The sequence below is a fragment of the Diospyros lotus genome, chromosome 4 (genome assembly GCF_014633365.1).
Source record: "Diospyros lotus cultivar Yz01 chromosome 4, ASM1463336v1, whole genome shotgun sequence".
NCBI lineage: Eukaryota > Viridiplantae > Streptophyta > Magnoliopsida > Ericales > Ebenaceae > Diospyros > Diospyros lotus.
Window position 1 is genome coordinate 2,703,664 of NC_068341.1, and position 25,591 is coordinate 2,729,254.

At 33.7% G+C, this 25,591-nt stretch overlaps 2 protein-coding genes across 4 annotated transcripts; both read right to left on the reverse strand.

Annotated features, from left to right (window-relative positions):
* Positions 1-15,995: 15,995 nt before the first annotated feature.
* On the reverse strand, positions 15,996-16,538 carry LOC127799145 (transcriptional regulator SUPERMAN-like). Its single transcript, XM_052332895.1, has one exon. The coding sequence runs from the start codon at positions 16,536-16,538 to the stop codon at positions 15,996-15,998; it is 543 nt and encodes a 180-aa protein (XP_052188855.1).
* A 3,189-nt stretch (positions 16,539-19,727) lies between these two features.
* Positions 19,728-23,320, reverse strand: LOC127798842 (FHA domain-containing protein At4g14490-like). 3 transcript variants are annotated; one of them, XM_052332471.1, is made up of 2 exons: positions 21,946-23,320; positions 19,728-20,420 (listed from the first exon to the last, which is right to left on the reverse strand). In XM_052332471.1, the coding sequence occupies exon 1, from the start codon at positions 23,186-23,188 to the stop codon at positions 21,980-21,982; it is 1,209 nt and encodes a 402-aa protein (XP_052188431.1). In that variant the 5' UTR covers positions 23,189-23,320; the 3' UTR covers positions 19,728-20,420; positions 21,946-21,979. The 3 variants fall into 3 exon arrangements, with proteins under 3 accessions (XP_052188431.1, XP_052188429.1, XP_052188430.1); XM_052332469.1 differs by having other exon boundaries at positions 19,728-20,453; XM_052332470.1 differs by having other exon boundaries at positions 19,728-20,456.
* Between the last annotated feature and the right edge of the window lie 2,271 nt (positions 23,321-25,591).

Sequence of the window (25,591 nt, forward strand, 5' to 3'; positions counted from 1 at the left end):
GATTTAGAGAGCAATCGAAAACAATGAAAAATAACTCATACAATGCAACAATAATTAGAGCAAATCCACAACCAGTTGGGCTTTTTACAATGAGTTAATGATAACTGGAATCGAACTAATGGCGTGAATCAAGTCGGCTACGTTAAACTAGGAAGACTAGTCATTAATCATGTCCTCATTAATCCTAGAAGACCAATAATGGATGATAACGATGATCTTGGTCGTATGATAGCCAACCCTAGTGGTAAAGGGGTTAGGAGAAATGCGCAACAACACAACCATTAGGGAAACAATGGGTATAAACTAAAGAATGGCTTTTCGGTGAGTTTGGAGCTTGATCTTGAACATTATATTGTCCCAGCAACCTCAACGTTTGCAAACTTAGGTTTGGTTTATGCTACTAACATGACAGAAACTCTAAGGTTATTGACTCATACTAGGGTATTTTACAATCCTGAGGGCTTAGGCATTGCTTCACAATCCAATGATGGTGGTGTTTCTTCTTATCAGCTTGCGACTGTAAAAGAGATGGAGGCCATGGTAGCAGATTCTTCTACAGTTTATTCAGGCTCTAGCATGGTTGAATTGAAGGCAATAGGAACATATTCACCTTTGCAATTGCAAAAGCAAGATGGTCACAAGGGTCTCTTTGTGGATAAGGGTGTTGGATCTCCCAGGCTAGTTAACTCGGGTAGTGTAACTACTTTTGGTATTAATCTAAAATTAGATTCCGAAACTAAGAATGTTGTAGTAGCTGCTGCTATAACTGATCAAGTGCTTAAACCAAAAGATGATTCAAGTATCAATATTTTAAGTGATGGAAAGACTACTGTAAGTCATGGAATAAGCCTCTACTCGAAACAGTTGCAAAAGAATGCTTCTCCAGGCAAGAAAAATTTATGGATGAATTCGAAGCTGTTGAGGAGTCAAAATTAAGAAAGTTGATGAAAGGAGAAAGACTTGTGATAAGACCTACCAGATTGGAGAAGCCTTCAAGATAGAATTTTCAACGTCCTCAATCTAATAGTAATAATACAATAGAAGTAGAGGACAACAAACATAGGGATGGTTGGACCCATGCCAAAGAAGATAAGGCTAAGAGGGGAAGGAATATCTTTACTCGTGTTCCTTAGCAAAAAAGTTCAAACGGTTCATGAAGATGTCAAACAAAAGTTGCACAAATAAGAAATACAAAACAATAGCTGACAAGCATAGGAAACACAAGGTATTGAGGCTGGAGATGAAGTCATGATATTCTTAAAGAAGAAATGGATTTAAGCAGGAAAGCAAAATAAACTCAAGCCAGAGAAGTATGGTCCTTACAAGATTACAAAGAAAATCAATTATAATGCTTATGTTGTGGATTTGCCTAATCATATGGGTATTTCTAAACTTCAATGTAGCTAATCTTTCTTTGTACTTACTAGACGTGGATTTGTCCTACCCGGATCAAAATTTGAGGTCGAATTTTTTCTCAAGTAAAGGTGAATGATACGGTCACCGATTAAGACACAGCCTAAGGCCGACCCGACCAAACCGGAACAGTAGTGCTGAAATAGTAGCAAACAATATTTTAATATTCATATATTTTCGGATTTTACTTCATATTTCTACTTGATTTAGGATTTTATTTTATGTTTGATTAGAGTTATATTTTTATTAGGATTATACTTGAATTTTACTTAGAATTTATTTCTATTAGGATTTTAGTTAACTTTTACTTAGGTTTATTTTTAGGATTCTAGTTAGATAATTTTATTCTAGTTGGATTTTAATTACAAATATTAAATGAATTTGGATTAGTCAAACATTATAAATATGCCTAGAATCTAGAGTTTGTAATCAAATTTTCTCAATATAAATTTCAGCAATCTATTTGGATTTTCTTAGCAAAACAGTTTTATTTTTGCGTCTTCTTAAAAGTCAAGATTTGGCCATTGAAGTTTGTTTTTTCAATGATTTATTTTGGTATATTTTTTTTTTACATACGCACTACACACTGCGTCAAACCTCACCTTGCCGTTGGAGCTGAACACCTTCGCCATCAGTTTCTCCCCCACCCAACACCTAGCCCCTACACTAGATGGAGTAGTCACCAGAAGGCGACAACAAACCTTAATCTATTTCACCCTCACCTCACCACTAATGATCTAGTTGGTTTGTCGTCAACGATTTGAGAAGGTAAGTATATATGTTTTCTACTATCTAGTTATTTATGTTTTCAACTATTGTTTATGTTCGTTTGCATTTTTATCTTAAACTCACATCTCCCATCACTTGTTTGATTTGATCAAAATATCTAAAGTTTGTTCACGTTCTTCAACAAGGGAGGCAATTGCAATGAGCAGCATGGGCTTCCAATTCCAGCACTATATCTTGGAATTGTTGTGGTCTAATTAAATTATTGGTGTAGATTCTTGTTTTAAACATGCAGACCTCTTTTATGTTTGTATTGCTTATTTGCTTTATGTTTAACTATGAGTGAATACCTAATGGTAGTTTTTTTGGTGATCCTAAGGCTTATGACTACAAGAATTGCATGATTTTGGTCTTTTTTGGGTTTTTGCAATTATGATTTTGGTCTTTTGTTGGGTTGGCTTTTCTAGAAACCTAGTTTACTTCACTTGTGTAATTTCAAAAAACAAGAGATGAAGTCAAACTCATTGCCTATGGTTAAGCAAAATGGAGTAGACATTTGGAGATAGACGAGGGATGTAATTAGGAAAAATAAGAGGAGATGGAAATAGATATAGCATGGACATAAAACAATGAAATGGAGACTTCTTATCCTATTCATGCTGCATTATTTTTGGACGTTAGTTCCATATACTTGCTTCACTTCTCATAAGCTATCTCTTCCAAAGAGACAACTCATTCCTGAAAATTTACTATTTTAGCTACATGTGCAAATGCCCAACTCCCTTCCTCTAGAAATTTAGCCTTTAGTGACTCATTATTCCAATTCATCTCGCATATCACTCTGCAAGGATTGAAATTACACAAGCCAGTTGAGCTGCTAAAAGCCCATATGATATAATTTCATATCTACTCCTAGATTGAAGGTATTTCTATCCTTTTTATAATAAATGGAAGCATGAATAGTATATGAGATCTAATTTTTTGTTTATTAGTTATGGTATTTTTTAGTTTCCTCCATCTTTGATACTTGGAAGATGTGTGCCCTAGGTTTCTTATTGAAAATATGTTAAAATTATAATATTAGTTTTGAGCTTAGAAAGGGTGGTGATGGAGTAATTGTTTCTCTTTAGTAGACGTGTAATTAGCTTCGACAGAGCATATGCTCTTACTCTTGTTGTAATTGGTTAAATCGGTTTGTAAAATATGTGTCAGTTAAATCAGTTTTTTTATTTATATTCGGTTCAATTTTTGGGCTATGTTTTTAATTTGATTAGTTCAAAGTCTAAATCGGTTAGCTCGGTTTCAATTATTTCAATTTGGTTCGATTATATTCTTAAGTTCACTTCGATTCAAGTTAGTTAAAATCGAATGATTCAATTCGATTATAACCGAATGCTCACCTTTATTTGCAAGTACTCCATGCCCCTGTCATTGTCAAACTTTTATTCAGTAGCAACACACCAGTTATTAAATCTAAAATATTATTTGGATATTTTAATTATAATTTTTTTATAATATTTATATATTAAGTTTTTTTTTTGAGTTTGAGAAATTTGATAATCATATTACTTCAATTTATTTATAGTGAAAGTGTTTATCTCTCTATAGTAGATCACTACTATGACATTTTATATTAATAGATATATATATATAAATTTTAAACTTAAATATCTAAATGCCATTTTAAATTGCCTTTCTTCTATCCAGCTAACCTATTAACGAGGCAGCGAGTTTGAGAAAATTTGTCTTTTTAAGTACTTTGGGGTGGCAGAAAGTAAACCTAATTTTCTGAACTGTCCGTATTACGGTGACATTAAAGACAAGTCGTCAGTACAATGGCCATTGTCATCACTGACAGATAGACTAGCTGCTCAATGACTTCTTTGCCAGTACTCCCCTGCCCCTGCCAAACTCTTCTAGTTCAGTAGCAACACGCCGGTTATTAAATCTAAAATGTCATTTGGTTATTTTAATTATAATTTCTTTATGATATTTATATATTAACGTGTTAATGTGAACGGGTGAAATCGCACTTAATTTTGATATTTATGATAATATTTAACATTAATGATTTAATTTTTTTATAAATAAAAATTTCATTAAATAAAAAATCTCAAAAGCATCTATATCTTAATATTAGAGTATACACTGAGCATCACGACAAAAGACTAAATAAACTAACAAAGAAAATCTTCTAAACAAAAAAGCAAGAAAAAACAAATTATACAACTATGTACGAAAGTAAAAAACGTCTTCAAAATAACTTAAAAGAGTAGACTAAACTCTGTACTTGTCAATACATAATGATCAATCCTAAGCATTAAAATAGTACATTTGTGTGAACATTGACATTTGTTAATAATGATCAAATATTAATTTATGTAATTTATTAACTAATGATTATTCACAATAAAATAAATAATTATCAACGAGTATTTGATTATTAATTAATACCGAGTGTCTTGGGATGATCGGCCTAGTATTCGTGCCTTCGATTACGTCAAAAGAGATAAATTACAAATTAGACCTTTAATCCTTATATAAAACAAAGATTAAATTCATAACTTATCAAATTAACATTAATATATTATTCATTCGACTATTGAAATTATTTTTGTTTCATAAAATCTATGATACGAGTTGCTTGTTACCAAAACAAGATATGAAAGGGCCATGTGAAAAAAAGTGCCCAGGAATATCTTGGAAATGGAAGTTCTTAATGGTGGACAGGTAGATGCATTTAATAGGAACAAACTTTATCTTGCAGTAATAATGAACTAGAATTTTAACACTTGGCCATGGTTAAATTTGATGAATGATTTGTTATAATTGTCTTTCCAGAATTTAAATTTTACTGTAATTAAAATATATTTATAATTAAAAATTTATCTTTATTTTTATCAAAATTTATATTTTTTATATCTCATTTTGTGATCAAAATATAAATTTATATAAATTATTTTTTATATACATTTATAAATGAGTTGTAAATTTATAAATAGGTACTTAGCTAATACGTTGAAATTATTACAACAATATTACTATTGTAATAGTAATATTATTATAGTGATATATTTATTATAATAGGTATAAAAAAATTAATTTAGTTAATATTATAGTTTATCAATATACGACTTTTTGTTTAATTGTTAAAAAATAAAATATTATAGATGTGCATTTTATAAACGAGTGTGGTAGAAAAATAGTCTTTAGAGCGTGAGCAATTACTTATTAGGGCTAGAGAGTAATGAGAAAATTTTGTAATATCTTTTGTGCAATGAATTATTTTCTTATAGTAGGATTGCTAATAAAAATATTGACGAGGTCAAATTATATTAAATTCTTATATTACATTTTTTTTTAACTTCTATATATATATTTATATATGATATGACTTATGATTCGTCGGTTCAGTTTTAACTGTCAACACAATATATAATCATGATATCTTATGTTTGTTGAAGAATCAAAATAATTAAGGATGAAAGGCTCGATGAACTTGACTTATAATTAGCCTAACCCTAATGTTTGAAGGTGGAGGTGAATCCAAATTCTCTAGAGTAAAAGTACTGCACTGGTCGACAAAAGGATGCTGAGAGATTAAACATTTATATATAGGTGAAGAAAAGATAGGGAAGATGTGAACAAAAGTCAATCATTTTCACCTTTTGTGAATTATTAATTGATATATAAAGATACATATATGTATCTTTTAGTTTTCAAACTTCAAGAAGGTTAAACCTAGCTATTTACTCTCCCTGATCTCTCTCTCTCTCTCTCTCTCTCTCTCTCTCTCTCTCTCTAATCAAATGTGACTCAAATTCCACCCATTGTTTTTGACTTCACTGGCCTCCATTGGGGCTGCTTTAAAATTCATCATTGAATACTTTTGTGGGGATAAGGGATTAATCATCCGTTAACTGACAAATCAATGGAGGGTTTACAGGCTTGTGTCTCGCAGGAATGTTGTAGTTCTGTTCTTGTTCTTGACAAGACGTTAACTAATAGCTGTATTATTTATTTATTTTTTTAAATTATGTATATATATCTGCCTAACTTTGTCCACCACATATCCATGAAATTCCCATATTATTCCAATTATCATTCAGTGATTTTGATAATTAATTATTGACTTATGACATCAATGATTTAGCTCAAGGATAATTGCAGGTCAATTCTGAGCACACCTTGGACTTGGTTAGAACCATCCTATCACGGTGTTAGATTAACCATCAAATTGAGCTGCTTGAATTCTGCTATGGATTGAGAAAGAAAGAAAGAAAGCTCTTCTAGTGGGCTGCTGCATGAACTCCAAATATATATTAGGTTGGAAAAGCTCCATTAATTTCTCTCTAAAATTCAGCACCAATTCAAGGGTTTGGACCCCCAACTGTAAGAGTCTTGATCCATATGCCGAAATGCCCTTTTAACTTTCTGTCCTGTTGAGGTCTTACCTACCCAGTATTTCTATTTCTTGTCCTGAAAATTATAAAGAAAAAAACAAGAAAAAAGAAAAGAAAAGAATGATTGTTCTTATAAGGTTCCATGTGAAACATGCAACAGATTTAATTAATTAGCTCGTATCAAGCCAATCAGCTAGATAGATTCATATAGCATCAACTTTCAAAATAAATAAATAAATAAATATAAAGAAGCAACAGCAACTTGACCAGTGCTGAATCCGATACTGGAATACACTTTCTTTCCCCTCCTAAGTGTCTATTCAAAACATGCAAAAAAGAAATTAATAGGGGGCATCGACCTTAGACTAATCCGAGCCTCTTTCTAATCCTATCCCCACATGCAATTAACTTCTTCACAAAGGATAATGAGGTCTCATCATATGTACATTTCTGAGAAAATTTTTAAGTATAATTATATTTTTATAATTAATTACAAGTGCGATGATTAGTTTTTTGTTGCTCAATAATTGAGTACAATGAAGATATACTGATATATCACTCTCTAATTCTGTAACTTTGTCTATGAAGCAATATGTGAATATAATACCACTTGGTGAAGGGATATTTTACATAAGGGTAAATTTACTCTAGTATCTCCGGAGACTACCAACTTAGGGACGTGTGTGCTAGTACGTAACTGTCACGTATCTATCTCAAGAAGCATCACATGTTATCTAGATCTCTATCCCAGATTTGATTTGGATGAGCTAAACCCGATCAACCGAAATTCTCTCCAATGTCTTCTTTCAAATGTTATCTTATCTCTTTTGAGTAAGATTTATATCATCTATAAATAGATGTCAATTTCTGAGGTATGAGTATCTGACTAATGAGTGACTTTTCATTTTAGATATTTTTTTCTACTGACTTGAGCGTCGAATCCTCCCGAGAAAATAAAATCCTACCCTTACAGATATTTAGTTCGATGCAGACCTTAGTGATCGATCTAATACCATCACCTTTATCTTAGTTTGGCATTTAGTGGGAAGGTTCATGAACATCAGTGTCATAAAAAATAGTAAGTAAAGAATAAAATGAAAAAAAAAAGAAAAACTGTTCTTTCCACCCAAAACAACGCCGTATTAATTGCTACCTTCTCGTGTTGGAAAATGTTGTATGGTTCAAACTTCAAGTGCTTCATTTCCATCACTGACCCGTGGGCTAAGGCGGCATATATATATATATATAATATGTATGTATATGAATGTATATACGCGGGAACATCGATCAAGTGCCTTGGAGAAATCATGATGCACCATTTTCCCTGTAGTTGAAACCATTATTGATTGATGGTGATAGACCGATGAGTGTACCATATATGGTCGCCTGTCTTCCTGTCCTCCCACAATTTTCCAGCTCCAAGGTCCCCTTTAATTGGATGTGGCTCATCTAAATACCACTTGTGAACTTGCCTGCAGGACGCTTCATTGGGAATATTATTATCATGAAATTAATCTGGACACAGTACAGCCTGGACTGGAGTTGTTAATTACTACTTGTTAGTACCTTAGTTTTTTATTCTATTTTAATTTCCATCTTAATCAATCTTTCTTCTTGTCATTCTTGAGATAAAAACAATGAGGGTTTTAAAAGTACCATTTGCTTTCATCAAATTAATTAATTAGGATGTTTTGAGACAGTTCTTTTGAAAATAAATTAATCTTTTGTGCAATATTTATGCTAGTCTTTGTAAAGCCGTTTTCAGAGGGGGCATTGGAGACTACTCTTATCTTCTAGACAGGTTTGATGACTCAGAATTTATCTTTATTGTTTGATGACTCAGAATTTATCTTTATTATTGCTTTTGCTTTGGGTGAATTTGAATTTAGTGAAAGCAGCAGCATACAATGAATTTCATTCTTGAAAAGGTCTTAATGTCATATCATTCTTTCTGCACGAATTAATCCAATTTCCACAGAGAGAACAATTCATGAACATATCATTTTCCTTGGTGAATTTTACCTAGCAAAAAAAAACATGATTTTGCTTTGAAAAGATGTACACTGAGGGGGGTAGGACCTCTTGTGGTTGTGACATGCAAATTAATAATAATAATAATAATAATAATAATAATAATAATAATAATAATAATAATAAGCAGAAGAGGAAGCTGCAAGGGATATTATATTGTTGCCAAACCAGCATATCCAGCCAATGCTTGCTGAATGCATTGGGGACAGAAAACATAATTGGGGCAGGGAAAGTCAAGATCACCCGCTAAGACTTTGTTCATCACTTTAAATTGTTTGTGCCAGGCCATGTGCTCTCTACCCAGCCAGTAGTTTCACTGGATGGTGGGTTTGAGAGAGAGCCCTCTGCAGCTGCAAGGCTGGTCATGGAGTTGGGTCCCCAGCCCATCCACAATGCACATGTTCACACCATTTCTTCAGGTGTTTACAGTTCTGTCACAAACATACAAACATGCAGGCCCGTTATATCCGTCTAGTTTGGATGTATTGTGTGGCTAGCTAGCAAACTTAATTACAAAGTTCAATTATTTGAAACCATATATATATATATATATATGTTTGTGTGTGTGTGTGTATAACACTCATGACTCATGAATCCCCTCGACTTTGAAAATTAGTTTATTTATAGTAAAGTTGAGCTTTGAGTTAACTTCATCAAATACGTAACATGAATGGTACTTCATAAATTTTGAGAAAAGAAAATAAATACAGATTAGTATCCATATGATATATACGAGAAACACACTTATTAAGTATATATTCAGACTACAAATTATATTTTTTATTTACGAGACTTCATAAATTGGGCTAAATTAATATTAATTGTTAGAAATTTTAAAAATAAATTAAGGAAAGGTAATCTTAACCAGTATCCTAAAATAATTTTATTGGCTAATGATAAATATAAAGTATTTTATTATATTTTATTAACTAACAAAATTGATTTGAACAAAGCTTACCCATTAAGAAATTAATAGTAATAAATATAAGTGATGTAGAACCATAATATAACTATGAAATGAACTACGTACTCGGACACTCGACTTTGACATTTTCTGATACTTTGAATTAATGCTATACTTGAGTGTCCAAATAGCATTTCCAAAGTTACTTTCATTAATCGATAATCAGAATGAATTAACATCTCAAATCATAAATCGATATAATCAAAGCTACTTTCATTAATTATAACCTAATTAAACATATTGTTACATCAACAAGTGCACCAGAGAAAGGGAATTCCCTTTTTATGTATTTCCATAGCGCACTTTTGGAGTTTCATGGATGGAAACGAATCAATTTAAGTTAGCAACCGATCGAAGAGATGATGATAATAACAACCAACAATGGGCACTGCAGTCACATTAATAATAATAATAATGTTAATAATAGAGAGGTTGTTGTCCTCATAATGTAGCCCTCATGCATGAATAAGCAGCTCTTACGGGTCCCTTGCGATGGCTTGTGGCATTTAAAAACCTATTATTCTGTTGGCCGAGAAGGATATATAGCTTACAGATGAAGTTAGTTTTAAAGTGTTCAGCATCAAATTATGTCCCAACCCTTTCACAATGTACCCTATTGCTTTTAAACAATCATTTCAGTACACACACACACATACATATATAAACTTAATTGGCATGGTGTTTGGCTTTAAACTACAAGTCTACAAATATTGTTATATTTAGGGGATCACAGTTTAACCTAAGAATATGAGTCTTTCGCAATATATATATATATATATTGAACTTATTGATTTTTAAAACTAAAATATCTTAAATCTTGGTATATAGTAGGACACTATATAACTTGTTGGTGTTGGGTATTCTTTTCTTCTTCTTTTTTTGTTGGATAAAAAGGAAAAAAACTTTAGGAGTATAGATAATTAGGTGAAGTACATTCAATTAATTAGTGCCTAATTAAGAGAGGTAGTGCTTAAGTATATCGACTGTTCATTGGATACTTGATCATCCATTACTCATGAATAAAATTAATGCCTTGATTTGGCTTCCTTAGTAGTACCATGAATTTTCATCTCATTAAATTTGTGTGGATTGTACCCCATAAAAGATAAACAATACATATGCAAGAGCTTGTGAACTAGCCAACCCAACTTTTCTAACTTCACTTGGTCTACAAATGGTAGTATTAGTACTGTTAGGCATTTCACTCAACCCTAAACCAGACTGATTTAGTTTGAATTAGACGTATACATGACTTCTTGTAACAAACAAAATATATATGGTGAAGTATAAGCTTTCCTAACAAAACCCAATATTTAGATAGACAAATCTATATTTTTGTCTATGTATTATTTTTTTTTATGTAACTATTCAAACTTTTCATTATTTTGATTACATCATTATACTTACATTTTCGAGTTAATTTAACATCTATATTTTGACTTAGAAAAAAAGTTAAATTAATTTATCTCACTTTATTTTTTTTAACACATTAAAGTATATGACTAAATTGATTTGAAAATGGAGATATAAAAATTTGGGTTATAGCACGAATAAAAGTTAAAGTATATGATTTAAATTGACTTAAAAATACAAGTTTATAGGATAATTGAAATAACAAAAAAATATGTAAAAAGTCATAAAAAAAAATTTAAAATTTAGCTATTCAGATACATGCATAAAGAAAGTTGTCTTAGTTATCTGTGGAGAGATGTACTCGTTGAGGCAAAACCCGCAAAACCCGCCCCACATCTAACCAATCGTCACCAAAAGGCTACACACATTACATGTATAGTAAAGAGACAGTCCTGTCCATAGAGATAGTAAAGAAGTGAGGCATGGAAGAGGCAAGTATTGTGGGCAAGTTAATGCATGGGACCTAATGAACTAGCATTTGTGAACAAGTGGTCCTTAACATTGTTGGAGAATTATTATTATTATTATTATTATTATAGCTCCTTCCTAACTGGTGGCACTAGTTTATTTGGATTAGACCTATGCGTTCTGGGTGTAGGGCTAATTTTACATGGACCCATTGGAAGGATTTCATTTAATCAAGTGGGACTTGTGGCACCCAAATTTGCTATATATGAGAATTGGGAAATATGATTGTTTGTAATGATTTGTGTCGGTGAATGCTAGATTAATTTGGTTGGGTTGGTTTCCCTTTTGGTGGAGATCGATTTAAAACATTACTTTATTATTCAATAGCAAAATTTCTTTGAATTAGGCTTATATGAAACATCAAAAGGTATTTTTGTCTTACAAAATGTAATGTTTAAAAGTGTTTTTTCAATCCCTTTTAGTAGGTGGCCATATTGGTAAAAGTTAGAGAAAAATAAAACACAGAATCTAATTTTAATTAAGATACTGTTAATTTGAAGATCAATTCATAATTTAATTTGATTAAAATTTGATCAGCGCGTTCACGACACATGACTATAATTTGAATGGTGGATGAGATTGATTTTAGAGTTTCTCTTTCAATAGATTTTTATGATAGTTTGTTAAGTTTTTATTTGATGAGATCTCTCTTTTTTTTTTTTTTTGTAGTTTTGTTTTTAAGGATGGTTATTCATAAAGATATATTTGAAGTTGTTTGGTTTTTATATATTTATAGCTCCTCATCTTTCTTAAAAGATGGACTAGGTTATGAGCCCAAGGGGCTGGCACTGGACAAGCCCAATAAATATGGACCATCCAGGCCCATCTTCTGCTATAAATTTAATACACCTTTTTCCTTCTTTGAATTAAACAAAATCACTCTATTGGGACAATAATTATAAGACAATCACATGTCCTAAAATTTATAGTCACAGGGACAATAACAAACCATGCTATTATTGGGTGAAGTCAGTTATGTTTTATATTCTCTTGTTTATAAGCAAAAGCAAGATATGTTGTGGTAACGAGACTTGTTCAATAAAGGAAGTTAAATTTGTCGAATTTGGGTGATCGACGTGTATTGATGTTCTACATATTATCATGGATAACAAAAAAATAATTTTTTTATTTGATATTATAGACAAAAACGAGGGGTTTAATTAGAGAAATGGCCACCGTCTCATCCCATTTTATTCCATGATCTAGGACCCAAAAAAAAAAAAAATTGGAATGCATCAATAAAATGGTTCATATAAAAATGCCCATCCCTATATATATATATATATATATATGATGTGGGAATACCCTATAAAGAGAAAAATACTCTATTATCTCTAAGAGTTCATTAATTATCATTCATCATGTGTACCTTATATCTCCAAATTATGCCTCCAAAGAGACCTATTGATTCAATTCGAATTGATCCATTAGTGACATGAGAGATTTGAGTGGACTTAATTAGTCTATTTTTATGGACCTAGTCAATTGAGAATCTCTCTAATATATTAGAAATATTTTAAATCTTTTAATTAAGAATCTTAGTCTACCAACTAAACTACACTTTTTGATGTCACTGAACGCTATCTATAAATAGAAATTAACTCTTAAAGATAGAATTATGTTGATAAAATCTTACTTTGTATTAGCTTGATTTCTTTTTACTGACTTGATTGTTGGAATTCTTTTGAGAGACAAAAAATCCTACCTTTAAATGTACTTAGCTCGAGAGAGAACTCTATAATCAGTTTAACATCATAATTTATAGGGTTAATAACTTGATTTATCCTTAACTTTGGGCTATTTTTCAATTTTATCATATTTTAAGAATTATTTCAATTTGGTTTTCATATTTTAAGATTAATGTTAATTTTATTCTTAATTGACTTGGCATGTGGCCCAGCTAAGGTAGCGTGTTAATGTGTCCAATAATTGACACATAAACAAAACGAGACCTAAATTAAAATAATTCTTAAAATAGAATAAAATTAAAGAATAACTCAAAGTTGAGAATAAAATTGCTTGTGTCAATTATTGAATAAATTAACATGCCACGTCAGTTGGGCCAAACGTCAAGTCAATCAAGGATAAAATTGATATCAGTCTTAAAATATGAGGACTAAATTAAAATAAGATAAAATTGAAAAAATATTCAAAGTTGAGAATAAATTAGGCTATTACCCCTAATTTATATACATATGCTATGAATACAAATTAATTAAACTAGATGGCATTAGTTTTGTGGGCACCTAAGTGATAGAATAATTATCTAATAATGGCTTCATTAGATCTAGCTTTATGTCTTGAAAGGATATTTAATTTTGTTTCTTAATTTATTGGGGTTCATGGAATGGATCAGTTGGAAGCTTCGGAGCTAGCTTGTGTACAATGACCAGCACATATCTCCTAGAATGAAGGAATAAGATCAAAAATCTCAATATGAGACTACTTCCTATAATATATATAGTGATTAATTCTAATTTTGATAAATTTAAAATAAATTGCATTTTATATACCTTAGGAATGAAGTCGTCGGGAATAATTCTAATTCCTCCAAATATATGTAGAATCACTATTCCTAAATAATTTCTAATAAGGGACGTAATTATAAATAATTATATTTAAATTATTATAAATAGAGAATACTATTTTATTTTGAGTAAATATTTTCAATTACAATTTATATCTTCTTTATTTGGGATGATCGTTATTATGTGGCCCCCAATGTTCGTGTCATCGATTACACCAAAAAAAAGGTAAAATACACGTTGGATCTTTAGTTCTTGTGTAGAGCGAAGATCAAATTGACAACTCACCGGATTAACACCAACATACTACTCATTCAACCACTTAATCTATGTCTTGGAGGTTTTATCTTCCTTACTTTATCTTTATGATCCTTGTTTTTCATCAAAGTGACTTTCTTGACAAGTCATGATCTAATCTTTACGTTATTTACTTTACAAATTTGTTAACCCTAAATTCTGCTTATAGTCAGAATCACTTGTTAATCTCTTCAAATAAAATTAATATATTAATAACTAATTATTTGCATGATCACAAACATAACAAAAGTTAGGCGTCGTCCAAAATGGATGCACCATCAAGGGCCAATTAAGAGCTGGATCCCTGTGCATATTGAACAATTCCATTGCCTCTTTTGGTGAGTGTGTTACTGTTATGTTTTTGGGTGCTAAATAATAAGCTATGAAGCGTACTATACTTTGTATTTGGAGTTGTTTAGGGCACTTAATTTGCACAATCCAAACTGCAGCTTTGATTTTGTCAATTAATAAAAGGCCTAATTGACCCTCATGTGTCCCAAAACAACCCAAAGAAAAAAGTAAGGGAAGCTAGAGAGAGAGGTTGAGATCACTCTATTAACTTGGGGAATGTTCTTTCTTAATTTCTTTTGCTTTATATACTACTTGGAGAATGTTTTAAACTCTTAAAAGATGATTACAAAAGAGGAGGGAGAGGCCACATTCCTTAATTGATCAACATGAGTCTTAATTTTGTTAATCAAAAACATTGAAATAGGTAATTTAACTGGCTAGCAACTTTACAAAATTAGATCTTTGAGCCTGCAAAACCAACACTCAAACAAGACTATTGAAATACATGAAAATCAGCAGAGTAATGATCCAACCATTGCCTTTAATTAACTACCGATCATATGATGGGCATAAAGCACACACAAATTAGCATACAAACTTAAGATGTAACAGAATAGATATGGAAGTAATATTGTCCCAACAAGAAATTAAACTCAATATCCTTCGAAAGTTCGTCAGAGTTATTCAAATAACTACTCGAGTTTCTTTCACATATTGAATGATTTTCATCTATCTATATAATTAATACGTGCACAATTAGAGATGAAAAGAGATATATGACAATAAATAGAGATGATATATTGCAGAGAAAATTTATGTAATCGATCTTTCCTAGTAAAATAAAAGTTGTGATATAGAAATTTAAAGACTTAGCAAAATTTTTCATGAGGGATTGTTCAGCTACCCTATCCATCCGTTAATATAGGAATTATACCTCATAATAAAGATTATCATATATATAGGAATTATACCTCATCTCATAATGCCATTCATAAACCAGATATCAAATGTGCATGCACCGTAGTTAGCCAAAACAGAAAGAAAAGAAAGATTAATTCATGGAACATGACTCAGAATATTTATGTTATTCTCTAAGTAGAGTCTAATTAGATTCAACATGAGAGAAAACTAAATATAACCTCGCATAAACAAAACAACAATCTCAGTGTCACAAATGGAGCTAGCTAGCTTAGACGATTGAATCTGAAATACCCACTTATGATAATTAATCAATTAGTTAATATAACTCAAGTTCCATTGATAACATTTTGAACTGTGAAGGAAAACAGTAATTTTAGGCCAGAAAGAACCTTCTGTCATGTCTGTAGATGGACAAGAACCAACACTACCTCAAATAAGCTTTCAAGTGTGACAAGTTACAACTCCATTCTCCCTTTCATTCTCTGTACACTGTAGAACTCTCTCAACTAAACGTAGGTGCATCAATGTAGCAACATTTAATGACTATGGGTTGTGACCAAGCCGCAGCTCCAAATCGATTTCATTTCCATTTTCATTCCTATTCTTCTCCCTCTCTTCTTTCATCCCGTCTTCCCGAATTTGCAAGCTCAAATCAGCTCCCGTATACTCCTCCGAATCCGCAGTCAAATGAGCTGTATGGTATGCGTGCGGGAAACTAGGGTTTGGTGCCCGAAAGCGCATTTGATAGTTCATCTGTGCTCCCAAAGCGGCATAGTACTGTAACTGTTGGCTTGAATTTGGTGCAAAATACACACAGGCCACGCACTCTTCAATATTAGTACTAATTTTGTTGGTCAACACAGGCGACTGATCGGCGACATGATGCTTGGCCTTAGGCTTCAGCTTGGCTTTATCTTTCCTGTGTATGTTCATGTGCCCTCCCAGGGCTTGAGCGTTGGTGAAGCCGCGCTTACAGAAGCTGCAGTCGTAGGACCGGCTGCCTGTGCCTGAAATCTCACTGTTGATTTTCCCTGGCTGATCATCCGTGCTTGAAGTTTCTGAGCTTCCATGTTTGGCTGAATCCATATCAAAAGGGTCTTCTTTTGGGGGATACTTCTAAGAGCTCCTATAGCTAGGTCAAAATAATAAGGCATTACCATATTGGTGATCCAATATATATATATATATATATATCTTCCTTGGAATTTAGCTAGTTGGAAGTTTCTTCTTAGCCGTCTCTGTAAATGTAACTATCCTTGCATTGTTTTTTTTTTTTAATCCTAATTTCTCTAGAAGAAACTTCGTGGAACTGAAGTAGTGATGATGAATTAATGACTGATAACACAAGAATTTTAACATATGAAATGGGTCACGTACAAACAGATGAAGTAAACCGAGTTTGAGTGCTTAATTTGATAATGTTTAATTTGCTTCATTTCATGAAAAAAGTTCTTGCAATATGCCAATTACCAGATTAGCATAAGCCAATCGTTTCCATCATATAGTTAATTGCAACTAGAACCAATGATGTTTGTTTGTCCAAAATATAATCTATTCTCAAAGCCAAAATGTGAGAAGATCAATTTATCTTTTCCATGGGCTTAAAAGTTACCAAATTAAGAACAAATATATATATATAGTTTTACCTTCTGTGCGTCACTCCTTTCTCCTCCTAATTAATTAATCTGAATGTTACATATGGGAATGAGATGTCATGTTATCAATTAATATACAAAAGATATATATATACATACATACATATATATATATATGTAAATATCAAAATTCAATGTCTTTTAAAGTTCAAGATTAAACTCCGAGAGCTAGCTAGTATTCTCAGTCACTCAATGCAAGCTAGCTCCAACTACTAAACACCTTGATAATGAGGGAGAAAGGGTCAGAAAGCAAACAAGGAACAGATCATGCAACACCATTGCTGTCATTAAAAGTACCCCAACTCCTTGTTAACGTACCATGTGTCTTCTAGTGCACATATATGCTAATTTAGTACGGATAGTTCCTCCAGTTTCTGGGATTGAAGACGGCCACAAATACGCGTTTATATACATTAGTATTGATGATGGATGTTTTGTTTTGACTTGCCCTACGATAGAAATTAGTACTAGCAGACGGCCTCTTTTCGCGAAGCTTTGAAACCATTAAGAATATAAGAATAAAATAAAGTAGCCTTTGTACAGATGGAAGTACAGCATCAATATGATAATAACATAAGTACTGGAGATCGACATCGCTTCAACAGACAACCTGGTCATTGCTGACAATTAAGTTTGAATCAACTGTACGTATATATCGATATATATATGTATCTGTGGCCATAAAATTGTTAAATAATAATTAAAAAATTCTCATAGATGAAGACCCGCCAGCTTTTGCACGCTGACCACCTCTGATCAGTCTCGAATCTCCAGTTGTCGGTGACAATTGAGGGTGGCAATAGCATTTTTGAAAATAAAAATTCAGGAAATAGAAGGGTTGAGTGTAACCCTTAGATTCGAAATGCACAGAGGGTAGGATACGAGGACCAGATACCATTATCTGCTCCGAAATTGGCCCACTAGCCACATAGGCCCTTTAAAATAGGCCTTGCTGCCTGTTTGGTAGGCCTATTAAATTGGCCTAACCGCAATTGACGACCCATTAGATATGACCCCAGAAGTCTTTTACGTGTAAATATTGCTCAACCCCCTTATCAAAAAAAAAATATATATATATATATATGCCTAGCCACCATTTACGGCCTAATAAATTCTGCCCAGCTTCCACTGTTGGCCCAATAAACTCAACCCAGCCGCCACTCTATATTCGGCCCAACCGTCAATGTCGGCCCACTAAATTCGGCCCAGCTGCCATTGTAGGGGAAGAATAAAGCATGAAAAAATAGGATTTCCAACGTGGCAAAACACTAACAGGTTTGAGTTAACCTATGACTATTTACAATCCAACATTGCATATGCATTGTTGCTGACATATGGAGAGACAGGACATGCTAATGCAAAACCCACAAAAAAGAGAGGCACTGCCACTAATTAAATTGAAAGTATATGGGGCTGATCGCACGAATCCTCAACTTGGTACTATTGAAATGTATGTGCTAATGCTGCCTTTTGTCGTGGTGCAAACTGAACCCAACTGCTCCACTCAACCCTATATGGGTGGTCCAAAAATAACACTAATTAAGGGCAATTAAGGATGAGCTAGTGAAGAAGAAGTTAAAGATGGTGCTTGGATGACCTCACTTTCTAATACTGATCTCAACCCCGCGTGAAGTGATCTATAAGGAGCCAAAAGCCCAAGGCAAAAGTCAAATGATCGCGCAAGTGATATGTCGGATTTGTATCGATAGATCGTGAATTTGATTCTCATTTTACAGAATGAGATAAACTTTCACATCTATAATTTAGCTCCTCTATTAAAATTAAGAGCACGACTAACGAGGACCATGTAAGGACGATTATCTCAAATATAAAAAGACAAAGACTAGATTTAAAAAAAAAAAAATTGTAATTAAAAAATAATAATAATATAATAGATATATTTTATTTTTAATTAATTTTATTAGTTAATGATAAACATACTGTATTTTAAATCATCAATCAATAAAATTGTTCAGATGTTAAAAATAAATTATAATAAATATATGTTAAAAAACAATACTTTTTGTCTTAGTAATTAAATATACTAGTGACAATAATTAACATTACCCTTAAAAAATAATAATTTCTCATCTTTTCAAATAATTTGACTTAGTAATATTTATATAATAGAATAGATGAAAAAAATTAATATTAATATAATCAATTTGAAAAATATAACATTCATTCAAGTCTTTATATCATTAAAAAAATGATAAAATAATAAGGGTGTGTTTGATTGCATTATTTAGAATTTAATTCTAAATAATGATTGCTTAAAAAATAAAAATCACCCCACTCTTAAAAAATAAATTTCATGAAAAAAAACTTTGAATGCTTATATCATATACATGTTTCATAAAAAAATTAAGAATGTTTGATTACTTCTATAAAAAATGTGTGCAATCAAACACTCTAAATTCTTTTTAAACGGACATTTATTATTTTAATTTAAACTAACAGAAAGTAAGAAATTGACTGTAGTATATTATTATTTTTTTTTATAAAAATAACGTTAAAGAGCAGTAGGTTCTGCTGAAGAAATGAGGCAGCCGATTCTGCAGCAACGGGTAAGATCACAATTTTCAAAGATTCAAATACCGAATTCACTACGCATGGCACATGTCATGTTGCCCAGTAATATTTATATACCACCATGCCAAAAGAACACAACTTTCCATGTAGTCCAGTACATATGTATATACAGAAAGTGTTTTTAAGAGTAAGACACCCAATTTGCATCATGATAATGATCATGCAATCCAACAGAAGATTCATATCATATCAGAACAACAAGAAGTGAAAATGCATATTTCCATCCAGAATGCATCTTTGCTACACGTTACAACAAAAAATTGAGAGGCATTTGAACTGTTCATTAGGCCAAGACAAAGGTATACTATTAAATATCATCTTGGTAGGTTTCTAGAAGTTCCGACGGCAAGATGGCATCGATCAAGGACGGACTAACCAGATTATTTCCGAAAAAGACAGTCATGCTTGTGGGTGATTGATTCGCAAGCCAACCAGACAATTTGAAGGAGACAGACCGCACTCATCCACCCCATTCACAAGGCCTCTGGTTTCACCATTAGCTGGTGTACTTGAAAAACGCTACCATGTAGATCCCATTCCAGGATATAAAGCATAAACCAAACTAGATACAGAGAGGGTCATTGAGAGAAGTGAATACCACAAAGGATTATGACACACGTTGCCAAAGGGCAATGTCATACAATTGTATGTATTGCATGATCCCAATCAGTCTGAGTCATCTGATCTACTGATCCTGATATCCCTCCAAGCATATTGAACCCTTCAAAAATTCATGCAGCAATGTTCCACAAAACTGCTGAGTACAAAAGGAAAGAATGCATTTTAAATATACATCTCTACTTTGAGGTAAGTAAAGCATGAGGAACCATGAATTATTGGATAATGCGTACATATGTACACTTAATGATAAAAGAATTTTCTATCTGCATCCAAAGCTCTCCAAGGATAGTTGGAAAGCTCACACATATATATACACATATGTTGCTAAATTGGAAAGCTGCTGTATTGTGCAAGTCTGCGATGTTGAAATCATTACAATAACTGGGAGTGAAAAACATTATGCTACGCTAATGTCACAATGCCATGCGAATATCACATCTAATGATAAAGCTCAATGATCACATGTGCTTATGCAGGGGAGTGAAGTAAAACAATCGTACAAGAGCCTAATATTTGTTCCAGCCTATAAAGCACTTAACACTTCTTAGGGGTTGCTGTACCTGTGGCACTTATGTGTTGGACACTACGACATGTATTGGGCACGCATGTTTTCTAATAATTTGTTAAAAGGATATGGAAGATGCATATCCCTTATGCAGACACTCGTATGACATGCACATCCTTAATTGGGACACTTCGAAGACTAAAACATAAGGTTTCTTTTTTAGTCTTCAGTTTTAAGACTTGGTAACTACATTTTCTTTTTACATGTTTTGATTGCACGACTGTTCAGTTTTCATACCCTACATACTGCTATTCTCCAGCTCTTTAAATATTGACTGAATTGTAACAGACAAAGACAACTGGATTGTGAGTTAATTTTTAATTAAATTAGAATTATTATTTGAAATTTTGACTTACGAATTTTAAATGCATATTTGTGAGTTGTCATATAGTTTTGATACTTTATTATGCTTTAAAAATATACAAAATTATTTTATTAATTAACATATCTCAATCACATCGTGTCCTACATTTTTTAAAATGTGTTTTCCTGTGTCCCTGTCTTCATAGTTCCGCCTTCCTCCACAAGGACGAATGAGAAACACCTAGATGAAGGGAAAAAATATGCAAACAAGTTGTTCGACGTGGAAGTCCAAGAATGCCATGAGTGCTTGAGGCACCTCACATTCTTTTAGTTTTATCTCTCCTCTTTCTAAAAGTTAAACTTATTTTCCTTTGTTAAATCCAGCATTCAGGAAACAAAAATCTCATAGCAACATTGTGACATGCAGCTCAGTGTCATGAGCACATCACTGCATCAATATTGAGCAAATGTTGAACCAGGGAATTGGAAAACAAGATGAACGCCCAACTGGGCTAAAAAGTCCAAATTAGCATTGCATGAAAAGTGCCAGTTATGCACCTAGATGGGTAATTACTGTTGGTTTACAGGGCAGATAGGACCATTACTTCCAAAAGACCAAAAGAAAGGTACCGCCATTTATCATTTTAGTTTAATATACTATGTATCCCTACCACAAGTCTAGGTGAAACATATACCTCTTGTAGAAAAATATCTAGAACGTATAACCAAGGAGAGGAGAAATTCAGTTATCAATTACCAGATGGTTCAAGGCGCTCTTTTCAATCTTCCACCTACCCCATAGGCAGCTTACCCTTCTCCTTTTCATTTTTTTGCTTCGAAGTGAACTCATGAAATCGCTCTGCCATCTGATTCATTTCTAAAATAATCTCTTCAGTCTTATCATGAATCTGTTTCGGCAAATAGACCTCCAAATAATCAAACCATTCTCCAAGTGTCATCTTCTCCAAATCCGGCACAACTCCAGCCTCAACTCCACTCCCCTTATTCCCCGATGCAGTTGCCAGACCTTCACATTCATGTCCCCCCAAATTTGACCTCCTCGACACCTCATTGTCCTCCAAAGACCCAGCCCGATCAGTTTCCAGCTGCCTCTTGACTAATTTCTCTTCAATTCCTTTGCACTCTTCTTGCCCCAAATTCCTGTCGATTTTTTCACACTCTTCTTGGCCCACATTCAACTCATCCCTGTCTTCCTTCACTTCCAAGACCTCATGATTGATGCTTACCGGTTCCTCATTCTCTAAATTCTTCTTCATCCTCCTCGAAGATCCCCGTGTCAATCTACCAACAAGCTGGGCTGAAATCTCTAGTTCTTGACAAGCATTTCCGTCTACAGTTGAATCCTCTTTACGCTTCGAACTTCGAGTCCTCCTGGTACTTACTTGCCTCCCCTGTTTCGGCACAACCGCTTTTGGACCTAAATTCTCGAATTCTTCAACTTTCACAGCCTCAACAGTCCCTTCTTCAGGCTCACTCTCCACGGCCCCACCTCTCCTTGGCCGACCTCGCCCTCTCCGGTTCTCCGCCGCCGCCCCATTCCCCAATTCCCCACCAAACCCTAACCCTAACTCACTATCTTCCCCAATCGAAGCCAACTCCGCCTTCCCCAGACGCCTCCTAGGGTTCCGCCGCGGTGGAGCATCATGCCTAAGGGCTGCCTCGATCGAGACCTTGATGGACGTCAACTCGCCGATCTTGACGACATCGCCGTCTCGGAGCTCAGCGGGGCTCAGCGCACGGAGGGCCGAGCCGTTCAAAATGGTGCCGTTCGAGGAGTCAAGGTCGGTGACCACCCATTTTCCCTCTTTCGACTCGATGGAGAGGTGCTTGGAGGACACACCGGCATCTTTGATGGCGAGCGTGTTGCCGCGGACCACCCGCCCGATTCGAACCACGGATCCAGGTCGGAATTCAAGGGCTTCGCCCTCTCTCGGGCCTTTCTCCAGGGTGAGCTTCAAGATCGTGCCTTCTTCCTCCATTGTTCCTCAGAAAGTGTAGAGAGAGGAGGAGGGAGAGGGAGAGCTGTGATTTGCAAATTCGAATTTTATGAGCGCGGTGTTCTATTGCCAGAGCGAGGGACTATCATTTTTCTGCTTCTGGAGTGATGCATCTTCCGGTTAAAAGTCAAAATAGTTTTGGCAACAGGAAAGTAGCGTGGTTGGACTTTAGTGACTATTTTTTTTTGGGACAAAATTAGAAAGGTCTCTCAAGCGGCTTTTGATTCGAACCTACTGACTCTTTTAAAATTTATGGTTCCCTATGATGTAGCGTGTAGCGTGTGTGTGAAAAAAATATATCAAAATAAATTCTTGAAAGAGCAAATTTCAATGGCCGAAGCTTAGCTTTCAAAAAGACACAAAAATAAGACTGTTTTGCTAAGAAAACCTAAATAGATTGCTGAAATTTGATTGATTAAAACTTCATTACAAACTCTATATTCTAGGCATATTTATAGTATTTAGCTAATCCAAATCCATCTAATATTTGAAAAATAAAATCCAACTAGAATCATAATAGAAATAAATCATAAATAAAAGTTAACTAGAATCCTTAATAAAAATAAAATCCTAATCAAACATGAAGTAGAATCCTAAATCAACTAGAAACATGAAATAGAATCCTAAATCAAGTAGAATTCTAAAACCTAAGTATTAAAATAACATTATGACACTGCTATTTTGGTAATACTGTTCCGATTTGGTTGAGTCGGCTTTGGGCCGAGTCTTAATTGGTGACCGCATCATTCACCTTCACTTGAGAAAAAATTTGACCTCGAATTTTGATTCTCTTTGAACAAATCCACATCCAGTAAGTACGAAGAGAGATTAGCCACATTGAATGTTTGGAAATACTCATATGATTAGGCAAATCCACAACATAAGTATTATCATTGGTCTTCTTCGTAATCTTGTAATGACCATATTTCTTTGATTTGAACTTATTTTGCTTTTCTGCTGGAATCCGTTCCTTCTTCAAGAATATCATGATTTCATCTTCAACTGCAAATAACTTGTGCTTCCTATGCTTGTCAGCTATCGCCTTGTACTTCTTATTTGTGCAACCGTTGCTTGACATTTTCTTGAACTGCTTGAACTTTTTTGCTAAGGGAACATGAGCAAAGACATTCCTCCCCTTCTTAGCCATATCTGGGTTGGCATAGGTCCAACCATCGCTATGTTTGTTTCCATCTGCCTCCACTGTATTATTACTGTTAGATTGAGGACGTTAAACATTTCATCTTGAGTGCTTTTCTAATATGGTAAATTTTATCATAGGTCCTTCTCTTTTCATCAGCTTTATTGATTTTGACTCCTCAACAGCTTTCAAATTCATCTGTAGATTTTTTGCGCCTGGAGAAGTATTATTTTGTAACTGTTTCGAATAAAAGCTTATTCCATGACTACCGGCAGTCTCCCCATCACTTAAAATATTGATGCTTGAATCCTCATTTGGTCTAAGCACTTGATCAGCTATAGCAGCAGTTGAGTTAACTAGCCTAGGAGATCCGACACCCCTATCCACAAAGAGACCCATGTGACCATCTTGCTTTTGCAATTGCAAAGGTGAATATATTCTTATTGCCTTAGATTCAACCATGTTAGAGCTTGAATAAACTGTAGAAGGATTTGCTATCATGACCTCCATCTCCTTTACAGTCGCAAGTCGATCAGAAGAAACACCACCATCCTTGGATTGCGAGGCAATGCTTGAGCCATCGGGACTGAAAAATACCCCAGTATGAGTCAATAACCTTGGAGTTTCTGTCATGTTAGCAGCATAAATCAAACCTGAGTTTGCAAACGTTGAGGTTGCTAGGACAACATAATCTTCGAAATCAAGCTCCACTTTAGAAGCTTTAGTTTGATTCTTTTCCACTATGGGTAACAAAGTATAACGCACACCTTCTTTCTCAAGCTGATATGTGTTCTTCCTACCCGAGTGCTTAGCATCCACATCAAATTGCAAAGGCCTCCCAAATAAAATATGACAAGCATCCATATCAACAATATCACAATAGACTTCGTCAGAGTACTTACCAATAGAGAAAGGCACACTGCAACGTTCATCCACATGTATGCCACCAACTTTTTTTATCCATCCAATCATGTAAGGGCTTGGATGTTTTTCAGGAATTAACTGCATCTTTGCCACCACGTCTCTTCCTATGATGTTCTTCTGACTTCCACTATCAATAATCAACTCAAAGATTTTTCCTTTCACCGTACACCTCGTGATAAAAAACTTATGCCGTTGAGTAGTATCTTCATTCTTTTGAGATAGCATTAACTTCCTCACTACACAAGTATATTGCCCGTGTCCATAATCTTCTTCGTCATCCTCCCCATCAGGCCCGCAATATACTTCCTCTTCAGCAACATCTT

Coding starts and splice junctions, on each gene's coding strand:
- LOC127799145 (XM_052332895.1), bottom strand. CDS start 16,538: ATGGATTCAGCCAAACATGGAAGCTCAGAAACTTCAAGCACGGATGAT.
- LOC127798842 (XM_052332471.1), bottom strand. CDS start 23,188: ATGGAGGAAGAAGGCACGATCTTGAAGCTCACCCTGGAGAAAGGCCCG.